Source organism: Hippichthys cyanospilos, chromosome 8 (genome assembly GCF_059441005.1).
Source record: "Hippichthys cyanospilos isolate Australia breed blue-spotted pipefish chromosome 8, RoL_Hcya_1.0, whole genome shotgun sequence".
NCBI classification, from domain to species: Eukaryota; Metazoa; Chordata; class Actinopteri; order Syngnathiformes; family Syngnathidae; genus Hippichthys; species Hippichthys cyanospilos.
The window spans coordinates 11695001-11708102 of NC_142376.1; the positions used below are offsets into that span (position 1 = coordinate 11695001).

A 13102-nucleotide genomic window follows, 5' to 3' on the forward strand; every position below is an offset into this window, starting at 1 on the left:
CTAATTATTTTGGCTTTTACACATGGGGAGAGGCTTGTACCATACCGTGGAGCCGGTCCATCCGAGGAGAGCAAAGGCATAACGATCCATCGGTGGTGATACCAGGTCCACACGCACTGCTCTCCAGCCTCTGTTGTCCCCCTCATCACAGCTGAGACCTCCGGCCACCAGGCTGGCCTCCAATCGCAATATCAGGAAGCATTTTGCATAGTAGTCCATTGCCTCAAACTTCTGGCAAGGCAGCTTTGACAATTGAAAAGTAGAGGTCTGGTAATCGCTGTAAAGAAGAATCCCCTAAAGGAAAGATGCAAATAGGTTTGTTTCATTCTTTTTTTTCAGGTATTATTTTAAGTTACATTCTAAGGTGACCATTATGATGGTATGTGAAAAAGCCAAAGTCTGAATTAACAAGTAATCAAAAAAAAAAGAGAGATTCTTGTACAAGTGACAGCAAAGAGTGGGCGGGCATCATCCTGACAAGAAAAAGGGGGTGACGGGGGGGCGACTTACCTTTTATCTAGACCACATGACTTTATAACTGCAGATACTAACATTACAGTCATTTGATGGTTTGTTAGTGACACTTTGTCATGTACAGTATGTTTCATTTATTGCACCTAATAATTCATGCTCTAAGACTGCAATTGTTGCTTGAATCAGGTGTGTTGAAGAAGGAACATAAGGGATGGTGTTTGACACCTGTGTTCCAAGATACTATATCTATCAATAACATATCAATCACAAATCAGATTTTGTTTCTTTTGTTATTAATTAGTCCAATTACACTGATGAGAATTAGAAGTCTAACAAAATGTTATCCCCTAAGTCTTTCTCTATCCACAACCAAGGTGAACTGTGGCACAAATTACCCCATTCCCTCTGCCATGTGTGAAATAAGGATATAGGCCAAATCAATGCAGTTAATGACAAACATACAGTACCTTCAGTGAAATATATTCTGACATATTGTGCCTTATTAGAGCTTAGCTAAGCACAACAAATGGGATGCTCCGTAGACATTTTTGTCAAATGAAAAAGGTAAAGAAGGTATTTGATAGTAAACATCCAATTTCAAGAAGAAATGTATGCATCGTGGCTGCTATTTTGGAAATGAATGTGGTCATTGGGAAACAAATCTTCGAGCTTAACCGAGTTGGTGGCAGCTATTTTTGTGCTAATCTTTTTATAAAGTTCAAGCTTGTCTTGGTTTACACTTTATCAGGTGTCTCATTCAGAACTGTGCACAATCCTCTAAAATCCAATTTGTATTCAACCTATGGCATTTAAAAGGGGCAGCACTGTGGAGAATTAGTTGTGAGGATTTTGTTTAAACCTGCCGACTTCCTGCCATATTCCAAAAACATGCATGTTTAATTGAAAAGGACTTTTTTTGAAAAGTTCATTGGTGTGAGTGTACGTGAAAATGTTATTTATATATATATATATATATATATATATATATATATATATATATATATATATATATATATATATATATATATATATATATATATATATATATCCCTTGCAAACTCGACAGTAAACAGATGGGATAGGATCACACACACCCTTAATTCAAAAGCGAACAAGTGGTAAAGAAAATGGAAAGATAAAAAGAAGTCACTGACAGCCAAAGGTGGGCATTTGACGATTTGTTGCTGGTCCGTCATTTCCAATCCCATTTGTGCATGGACCCACTTCAGATGTTGTCGGTTAGAAGTTTACCCAAACTTCTAATCCGTCAGCCAAATATCAATGGCACTTCCATCATCACTTTCGTCGCCAAAATCCGCCCACGGCAAAAGAAAGGTGGTGTCGGCATTAAGCCAACAGAGTTGAGCGAGGAACAGTGCAGAAAATAAACCTTGAATTGCCCAAACAAGTGATCAACACATCTTACAAGGTGGCGTCAGTGTTGAGCCAAAAGCGTTGAATAGTGCCGTCTCCGCTTGGAAGCCATCCAATGGAGCAACACCGATGGTGCCTTGTGTGCAATGGGCTTTAGATATTTTCTTTCTCCAACACACCTGATTAAAATGATTGTGATCTTTATCAAGCTCCTCGTTACTGAGCCTACTGATGATCATTTGAAAGAGATGTTTTGTAGAGAGAAGTATCTATAACTTGCAGGATACCGGCTCTCAAGGACCAGAGTTGCACAACTGCAGTGGAGTGTATACGAAAAAGAAAAAAAAAACTTTCTGCATTGTATGCCACAAGAATGAAAATATATATCAACCCACTTTAGTCAGAAATTGTAGTTCCCAATGGTGATTTTCTCCTTCTACTTCTCTCTGGACCCTGTTCATTTCCTTGTCCTTCCTTTCTCAGACATTGAAGGTTATGCTGATCAGTGAATGTTACAAGAACTATGCCACTATTTTAGGAGAATAATACAGTATTTTGAACATAGGGAATGCTTTAGTAGCTGTTCTCAAGGAAAATCCAAGCGAACCTCCTCACTAAGACCGAAATAAAAAAGTGTGCAGCATTATTCATGCACCTAATGAAAGCATCAGGATTGGTGGATCATTCCATCTTAATATAAATTGTAGATCCAATGGGGTCATCCGTTGGCTTGTTTATCTAACAGCTTCTCTAATAGAGTTCAGGATGTTAATTTAGACTTTCACCCTTAAACATTTCCAAAGCTTCAATACTTGCTCCGATTTGCTTCTCCATTTTCTTTCCCTCTTTTGTTAATAATTCCTAAATTCCACTCTATGCTCATAAAATAATCTTCTTTGCTTCTGGTCCTTCACAGGCAGCAGTTACATTTAAATGACTTAAGGGCACATTTTCTTTAATTACAGCATGCTGATGATGACCTTAGTTTTATCATTGAATGCCACAAAGATTACAGAATGCTTTGAGAGAAAGAGTGACCCTTTCACATTGACTATTACCGGCATCGATGCAATCACACGGGAGGCGGCGTTTATATATTTAGCGAGATAGTTTCAATTCACTTTTACCCTCTAGTGTCAAAGGTGTCACTAATTAAATGGTCCAAGTTGAAGTATATAGTATAATAAAAGCATGGTAAAGTGTTTCACTGCATTGGGTTGTTGAGTTATTCTTAATGTCTTTCCATTCCTTACATCGTGCAAGGACATTGTATGATTCTCTATAGTTGTTGCAAATGTATCTCTTCATTTTCAATGCGACTTGACACAAAAAGTGTTTCTTTGACATTAAGTTTCTTTTTATTTATATTACCATGATCATGGCCTTGGTCAGTAATTTGGTAATTTGGCGTGCTTACAAAAACTGTCTCTGTATGGAAACTAATCTTTTATAAATTATTGGCAAGAGAGGAGTTAAATGTTAAGAGTTATGAGATTGAGGAAAGTTAGAACAAGGTACATGTAGTTCACAAAAGAAATGCAAGTTGTGGTCATACCTCAGAGGTTAGCCTTTGTTTAGTTCACAGTGGAGCGACTGCAAAATGTATCATTCAGAATTTCATGATTTGAATCATGACCCTGAAAACTGATTACTTTCCCTTTCTTTTTTTTGACAATTAATGGACAAATTTGATGTAAAGATTGGCGCACGATGAAAGGTGCAACTTCAGTCGATGAGACATTATACTTCATGGTTAGACGTTTTGGTACCAAAAAAAACCCCCAAAAAACCTAAAAATGTTATTTCTATGTATATATTTTTAACTGTGGAAAGTTTAAAATATCATGATATATTCCCTTTGAATAAAATTTTGAAAACCTTTTGAATTGGAACCATTGCCATAACAGCACGGGCAAAGGACTAGACAAAAGAACGCAGGAGATCATTAGCTTAATTTAAGTGTTACAGAAGGAGAAAAGAAGATAGCTGAAAACATGAGTCAGACAAGCCTTCATTCAGCTATGGAAGCTCATTGGAGCCTATTCTGGTGAAGATAGATCCTCTTCTTGGATAATGGGAATCTCTGAAGAATAAGATGTGGGTGTGCCAGAGGAGCAAAAGGTGTGAATTGAATAAATACAAAAGAATTAGGAATTTCAAAGTGAATCATGGTAGAATGCGTAAAGGATATGCACAGATGAAAAATATTACAGAAGAATGTATTTGTGTAGAAATCAAAGCCACTGGTGATTCTTCTGCCTTGCAGTACGACTACGTCATGCTTGATGCAATTTACTACACTAAATGTCTAACATTAAGAACTCCATCTGATTATACTAGGCAAAAGAACCACTGCAAATCAGACAATGAAAAAACAATCAAACAATAGAATCTCAGTCCCCTTCTTGTAATTTCACTTAGTGCAATATAATATATCTATTTCCATTTTCTTTAATCTGGCAACAGCAATTTTTAAGGCTGGTCTTCAAAAAAAGTTTTTATCATTTGATGTTTGCCAAACTGAGCTGATGGTAAGACACGCAAACATTTTGTGCAACATTAGAGACATGTTTTTCTTGAATATTGTACAGCCTAAGGCAATGTTTAACTTTAGAGGTTGCACAGCAACTCAGAACTCACAGCCAAGTAGCTAGATCACAGCATCTTGTGGTTTGACTAAAATGTTTGAATTTGCTTCTCTAAATTCTGAATGGAATCAACAGCACCAATCTTCCATACTATCCACATAATATAGTGTATATAGCACAGTTGGCAAAATACAGTCCCCGAACACAACTCATTCAAATGACTTAGATAAATTTAAAGCTCCTGTAGAGCTTGCTGATGAGTTTGTGATTAGAATCAGGTGTTCTGGGAAGAGAAACTTGGAAAACATGCAGGATACCAACACCTCTGGCATATAGTATTCACTGACACCATGGGATGACGGAATGTTGTGAGTCAGCATCATTGTATCGGGCTAGCATAGAAAATGTCAGTGTTGCTTCCCATCGTGTTTACAACTTAATAATATTTTGCTATTGAAACAGTTATGCTCGTCCACCAACAATATTTCTGAAGATGGTTTGGAGATCAACAGTCCTCACAGTGGTTTACGTTAAAACTTTGTTTGATTAATGGAAACTCTTGGCTCATAAACATTTACCAATGACGGAATTTCATGACGACATTCAAGCATGTTCTGAGATAAGATGGGTTAACATACCATCATTGCAATTTGCGTTCTCTTTTTCTTTTTTTGCTTTCTACCAGTGGGCTCAAAACATGCTATAGCATTTTGACTACAACAACATTGTTAACTAATCATCTTTTTTGACTACAACTTTAACGTTTGGGCTACCAGGAGAGAAAAACATCTAGGAGTGTCAGGTTAAGGATAAGAAGGATCTACAAAATGGCAAGAACACGCTTTGGTATACTCTGTTTCCCATTTATCCTCGCAATCCATATGATTATTTTCAGGTCACTCAGTTCCTTTGTTCATTTACATTCACTGTGTCAAACAAGAGGTACTTCAAAGAAGCTTTATTTATTTATTTTTCTCACATCTTTGTTCTTATTGCTGCACTCGTGAACGGTGCATTCGTGTCCCATTATGAAGCGCTTATTGATGTAACAATATAGAAACACACACTCCTCAGCTTTTACGTTTGCTCAATAGCCCTCAAATGTTTGTTTGACCCAAAACGGTTACCAGGGTGATTGTCACGGTTCCGTGACATCATGTGAATACTATCTATACTTACCAGAAAGTAATGCCTAAGAAGTAATGTGAAAATTTAGCATGTTTGAACCCCGAGGAACAGAGACATGCAAAGACATTCTGCCCCTACTCCCACTATTAAACCACCTCATTACCCAAGGTGAGAAACTCATTTGCTGTGCAGCTGTGGGTCAAATTTCCAAGTGTCACCCTCGAGTGCACCCGTGGATTGCTTTTTCTCTCCCTGCAATTACAGATAACCATTCACTTTCCAATTGGTAGGGAGAAAGATTCTTTAAGTTCCCTTTGTGTTGAGTAGAAGTGCAGCATAAAAGACATCGACTACAAGTTAGAATCTCTTGGACATACATTTTTAGACAAGTTGTGCAGGAGAGACTGCTGTTCTTCCTATGAGCCTACAAATGAAGGCCACTTCTGTTTTTCACAAGAAGATTTTTCATTCCCTGCTGTCAGTACGTTACGTTTGGCCTTGAATCATATTGACGCCTTTGGAGAAAAGTATTAATTGTTCCAGCGACAGTCACATGGGCCATTAAGTACCTGAACACACTCATGCTCTTTGGTTTGAGGCTCTCCATACATCAAGCATAGTCATTTTGATTTCTTCCTGCCATGCTCTGTTTGAGACACACTCAAAAATCATTTAAAAAAGAAAAGAAAAACGTGCGTCACAAAGTACTCGTCTAAGTATCGCAGTTCAATGTTTAGCCCAATGGCAGTCTATAATCATCTCTCAAGCAGCAGGTAAGTCAAAAAACATCTGAGCGTAAGCTTCTTCCAGAGTTTACAGAGAGAATTACAGAGAATGACACAGGCACAAAGATAATCTTTCCCCAAAAGCTTTGCTTCTGAGAAGTGTGGAGTGAGGGGACGATTGGAATCTGAATGTTTATTTCCATGTTTTATTTATCCACTTGCAGCCTTTTTTTCAGATAACACCATGAGGTCATAAAGTAATAGCCAACATTCTCAGGATGAACGTATTGTTGCGAGGGAAACTGTGATCTCATCTTATAATTTGCCTGGCTCACAGAAAGAAAACTTCTAAAAGCTTGTTTGAGCCAAGAGCTTTTGAACTGGGCTTTGACTTTGATACTGTTGCGTGTGCTCATGTATGCATGCTGCGTGCGCCCTAAATGCCAGTCCGAGTCAACTTTCCTGTTCAGATTTGATTTAGATGTAAAAGAGAAATCTAATCTCAGCTGCTTAAATCACTTATCGCTGCAGAGGTAGAACACTTGAATCTCTAACTGCATTGAGTTGGCACAAATGCATAACAATAAAGCTGAATCGTATTATTATGGCAGGCAATGCATACAGGGCTCAGCGTTTGGAGGGCAATATCGTGCAGTATTGAAAGACGCTGATGATAGATGAACAGAAGCAATGCTCGGTGACTCATTTGTCTGCTATTGAATCCGGCGCTGACATTGCCTCTGCTCCCAAGTTATGCTTTAAAAATCAGCAGGAAAACGATGATGACATTTGTTTCGCAAGGACATTTGTAACACCCTACAAGTCGGACATGGATGGTTGGGAAACTTGAGCTGTCGTTTCAGGGACCGTCCCCGTGCATTAGCTGAGTCAATGTGCATGAGTCCTCAGGGACGCGATCCTCAATGACAAGATTACACAGCCGGTAGTCAACCTTTGTTATGCCATTTAATCACTGTCTCTGTCCTGGTGGATGCTCACTGGGTCGGCCGCTACTCTTTTTCTATCAAGTCTGCCGAGACCAACCTTAGCAGCCGCGTCCTGCTTTCTGAAACCTTTAACACCTGCACAACATGCTTAAGTCACCATCTCACGTCAATGTTCCCAACTACTGTTCACATAGGATTTTTATACCTCACCTGACCTGCTCTCGCACTTTACCTGCTCTGCCTGTAGGGAAAAAGTAGCTCCAATTCGTGGGAGCACTGTTAATCATATGTAGCAAGTAGGACATTATTATAATTTCCAAAAAGGTCAACATATTTGTTTTTACTTTTTTCCTCTAATTTCCAAATTTTGAATATTCAAACCGTTCCACCTTTAAACTATTCAGATCATGTTACCAGTAAGTACAATTGTTTCGATCAAATGTATTTTTTTCCTCTAATTTCCACTTTTAAACCGATTCAGATCATTACAACATGAACTAAATTTTTTAAAAAAAAAAAAAACCTCATAATTCCATATTGTTCAATCGTTTTACACACGATTACACAATGTTCAATCTCAATCAATTATAAGACATAAATGTGTATAGGAAATTCTGGTATTTTCTGTTACCATGTACAAGACACATCAAAACTGGCATTAATGTATAGCAAAACAGAATAAATCTCATCTTCCTAAACTCCATATTTTCTTGTATCCATATCCAGAAGTTATACATTGGTTGCGTGTTATGTGTGTTTCAGGTTTCCCACATGTGAGTGGTCAGTGAACGCCTAAAACCGTTGAATGCGCTAGAAGCTGTTGTTTTTCCTTTTCCTTGCGACACAGCTCGAGTTCATTTCACCATAAATAACTGAAGTTGTACAGCATCCGTGTTTCACCAAGTTCATGATCGCGGATATATGCCAAAAGACTGCAATTAATTAACAGGTTAAATGGAGTACCTCTTCGTGTGCTTTAACCGGTGCACACAGTTTTATACCTTACCACTCTTCATTGAATCAGCTGGAGACATCATAACTTTAACACGATCCTCTCCATTTTAGTATTATTCCTGTGTGTGAAAAAGGATGGACTCGGACGGTGGTTCAGTCTGCTTGTTTTTTTTATTGAAAATAATGCTGTAACAACCTCAACTAACACAAGCTGTGGTTTGCCGCAGAAGCCACTTGTTACTAACAGCCAGCTGACCTCTGCCCTTTTGCTTGTAATGTTATGGTAATTATTGTAAGTAAGAATAGAGCCGATAAAAATCTATGTCTGCATTACAATATATTACGAATAATACTACTTATTAACACTTGTTAACATATTTACAGGTTGATTAAGTGTGTTCGTTTTTCTCCCCACGCTAGCAATATAAAAATTCACTGCAAAAAACAGGACAGTGGCTCCATAGCATTAGTATTTTCAAGTTGTTCAGAGGATAGGTAGTTGGCACGTAAAAAGCAGAACAAGCAAAAACACTCACTTGTTTTTTGAAGCAGTCAATAATGTGGCGTAGCACACATTCCTCCTTCCCCACTTCATGTGTTGTGACAATAAAGTCAACATCGTGGCCAACATCCTTCCCCCTGCAAATAAAGACCAAGCATATGCTTATTGTATATGGGAAGTCATAGCTGAGTACGCAATCGTTCAAGTACCGGTAATTTGTTGGATGTTTGAAAATTGTGAAGATATAAGTTGCTATCTCTGCATGGACATCGTCCTCAAAACCATTTGTCTTGGTCCGTGTCATCAAAAAGAGACCCAGATAGAGCGTGACATGACTTACATAGTGAATTTTCGCTGTCAGCGCCACTGCAGGCGGTTTACTGAGAACAAAGTGATCAGGCAGAAGCCTCATCGTAAAAGACTGATATGTGAACATGACATTTGCTCAAAAAGAAAATCTAAAAGAATCTGACATGGACATGGCAACAGAATTAGATATAGCCCAATCACAAAACTCTGATACATTTCGTCACCCTCTTGTAACCTTTTCTGTTTAGTTAAGTCATTCCTCACTCAAATGCTCACTCAAAGTCATCACATACATTCTGCAAACCCATGCTTTCCTCATGTCTGCTTTTATTCTGTATCTTTGTCATGAAGTTCACTGGAATGCAAGTACCTAAATTCAACAAATTAAATCAAACTTCCAAAAAAGACAAAATAAGGAGTAGGGGGGAAAAAAAGCTGATCAAAGGACTGAGTGGAATTCATAAAGAGCACTTTATTTTGAGACTTCTTAGCATCAGAATTCTTTAATCCGTATCTACACAAGTTTCATGAGCGTTCAAGCGCCTGGTAATTGGTTTACTTAAATGTCCTCACATTATGATGATTAATATTCTTATCATCACATGCAAAACTACACCTCCTTGTGTTAATAATTACTACTACAGTAAATGATTGACACGTTAGCTTTCGGTGTTTGCATAGCAACTGTGTAATTTCATGAGCAATCATTGCTGCTGTAGATAAAAAAAAAAGGATATTATATCTCAACAATTACTGCATAAATTTAGTCTGAAAATCCAGAACTGTGCTCCCTTTGACCCATAATATCCGTAACGCAATAAAATGTACGTTTTGTGGCTCGATTGTATCATTAATATTACGGAATCTACTTCATATTCAGATTTCAGTATTTTATGATACTGCCCATTTTATTTTTTTACAAGGATGAATAATAATGCAGGGTACAAGGAATATAGAAAAGAGAGGGAAAAAAAATCCACCCATTTTGGAGCTAGATGCATGGCGTTGGTGGTACTTGCTTACAGCGACAGGCTCAACCTGCCATGACATGCTGAGGTCATTAGCAGTCTTCTGTAGACTGCTTGGCTTTCTAGTCCCACCCTCTGGTAGCTCTGAGCGTATGTGACAAATGTTAACCTCCTTGATGTTCACTATAGTTCTAAAGAAGCAGAAGATTGACTCTGACCCAATTAAAGGTTGAAGGATATAAAAAGGTTATAAGCACATCTGCTTCACAGTTATGATGTTTGGAGTTTGAATCTGGGCTCTGCCCATTTGTGTGGAGTTTGCATCTTCTCAACATGTGCTACAATGTCTGCTACAGAGAGCCGCAGTAGATTGTGATCACGGATGTATATAATAACTTGGATAACCACCAATTGGCTCTCACAATTGAATGCATAGACATCCATCTTGTATTGCCTGTTATGACAACCATTGATATTTTTCGCTGAAAACACTCTAGTCGGTGAATTTTTTTTATGAGCCTCAAACAGCAAAGTTTAGCTGCAGCATCGACCATTCAGAAATGATTTTTGCAAGGTGAATTGTGACAATTCACAGCTTTTTTTTTTTTTTTGGACAGACTTTGCTTTGAGTTTATCAGGCATGATTACAGTATGTTATCATGATGTCGATCAGTCAGGGGTGTGATACTCAAAATCTATTCACATAATAAATGATGGTAGACAACTTAAAACATTTATAAAACCATAATATTTTCCCTTAGATTGCAAGAAATGAATGGAAATTTTCAATGACCTTTTTTCCATTTGTTCAGAGAATACATTTTTGTATCGAAAACATAATAATGTGAATTAAAAATAAAGAAAGAAAGAAATATAATGAGACAAATATTCCGGAGAAGCAAAATACCCCAATATAAATATGTGACTGTACAAATTCTGTTCAAGGAGTACAGTAAAGTGCAAAGCAAATTCAGAAGAATAAAATTGGGTTGCACCCACATAAGGAAAAAGTTGAATACTCACAAAGAAATCAAAATATCACCTAAAACGTGCTGATCGGTAAATAAAATACATTTAAAAAGAAATACAAGATTGACTGTTTATAACACAACACAGACCGAAGCCAAATGTGTGACAATGGTCCAGATGTTCCACCCATTGTGTATCTCTCATTGTGTATCTCTGCTGAGCAATGGCATTACAAAGCTAGATGCTGATGCTAACGTTAACGCTAGTGTAGTGTTTCACTTTCTGTCACTAAAGCGATCAGAAACTATTTTGTACAAGCGTAGCAAATGCTTACTTCCGCTTGGAAGTCGCAGTGTTCATTGGGCATCACGTAAAAGTAAGATTTTTTTGCCTATTCATTATGTATCAGAATATTTTAAGAACATCTGAAGAACAATCATGATATTGAAGGAACCCTGAGGAATTCCTTATGTGATTGTTACCTTGGTCAACACTCACAAATGTTTACATCTCAGTGGTAGAGCAGCTTTACTGGTATGTATAGTAAAGATAGAACAGGATAGAACATTAGGTGAAAACACAGTGGAAAAATCTATATAGTCAAGTAAACTGAGGTTAGTGAGCAATGTAACTTGGTCACTGCGTTTCTATTTTTTGATCAGAAAAATGGCAATAAAATGAACTTGTTGACAGTTTAATTTCAATGATACAAGATTTTTTGAAAGAAAATAAAGAGGTGTTTTCCTGCCATTGGCTTGCTCTGGCCTCATTTCGGATGCTCTCATATGGCCACGATGAAAAGAAACATTGTGTTCCTGTGATTATAGTGAGGCACTAAAAACAGCCATGTGACAGTTTGTCATCAGTGAGAACAGTGCTGACACAAACAAAGGCCACAAGCAAATGACAGACGTTTCCTGATTAATCAAAGTTGGCCTCCGCCTCAGCTCTGCTTTTTGCCTATGCTTGCTGCCAAATAAGCCAGGTGCCATTCCAACCCGATCATTATGCACTCGCTTATACCCATGCATGCACACAAAGCTTGTGTTCCTCACACAGGCATAAGTGCGGCAGCTAACAGCAAAGTGAAATGGCAGTGAGTGTGAGGGATGTCATGGCTTCGGATGAAAGCCAAACTGGTAGGCTCAATGTTCGATCTCTGCTGATTGTACCAAAATGAGAGAAACATCTAAACAGCAAAGGTAGAGTGCGAATGGGTCTCTGCAACGGCTTAGCGTTTATCATATTTAATTCAAGGAGCAAGTACTGGTAAGTCTTTGAAAAGAGCCATTAGTGTTCTACCGAAGCACGTGAAATTTAACGGTTAGATTTTGTGGCAGAGAGTATGTACCACATGTGAGTGCTTTGCTCTCAAGTCACATTCATTTCATTTGCGCTCTTACTTTAATTTATTCTTCTTCCATTAGAGCAAATGTGTCTCATTTACTTTTAGGCTTGGGTGTGGTGTCGCATGTGAAAAAAAGAACTTTACAATAATGAATTCACTAGTAGGACACATTTATTTTAATTGCAGATTTCCATTTGTTGAATGTGCAATTTCCTTGTAAACTCTACAGCACGTTTAATTGCCAAAGCTGAGATCCCACATTCCAGTTCATGTAGGGTGTTGAGAACATGAAGAGAAGCTAGGCAGCTCATGAGCACCCTTTGCTACTCTGGCAAATCTCACTTGAGTGCGGTGCATAAATGTGTGCCATGAATAGCAAAATCACAAACACGGAGATAGGCTGAGATCATCAACATACATTCATACCTCTCTTGGACATCCACCTCTAATCAGGGTGTGGATGAGTGCATAGCATACGAATGGGTGGTGAAGTAGGACACATCCACCTATACGCTACACTCCTCAGCAATCTGGAGTGTTGCATTATTAGTATGTAGTAGGGCTATGCAGAACCCATCCACTAAAACAGCTTTGGTCAGCAGAAAAAATGGATAGCACACAAGTTGTATTCTCTCAAGCTAAGAGTGTATTTTTCTTCCTTTTCTTTGCAATCTCTACCAAGCATCCACTTACAGTCAACTGTGTCACACACAAATAGAAGAAACTGTAAATTCAGCTAGCCTACACTTATATTGCGTGAGGAAAAATGATAAATTATTAAGTGTTTCAGCACAAAGCCTATGAAATATTAAAGGT

At 38.0% G+C, this 13102-nt stretch overlaps 1 protein-coding gene across 1 annotated transcript in view; it reads right to left on the reverse strand.

The window, feature by feature from the left end:
* dntt (deoxynucleotidyltransferase, terminal) overlaps positions 1 to 13102 on the reverse strand; it is a 62061-nt gene that overhangs the window by 26805 nt on the left and 22154 nt on the right. Inside the window, exons 8-9 of the mRNA XM_088421616.1 lie at positions 8727 to 8829; positions 46 to 294 (exon numbers count right to left, since the gene is read on the reverse strand). Coding sequence (XP_088277742.1) covers positions 46 to 294; positions 8727 to 8829 — 352 coding nt within the window. The remainder of the gene's footprint in view (positions 1 to 45; positions 295 to 8726; positions 8830 to 13102) is intronic.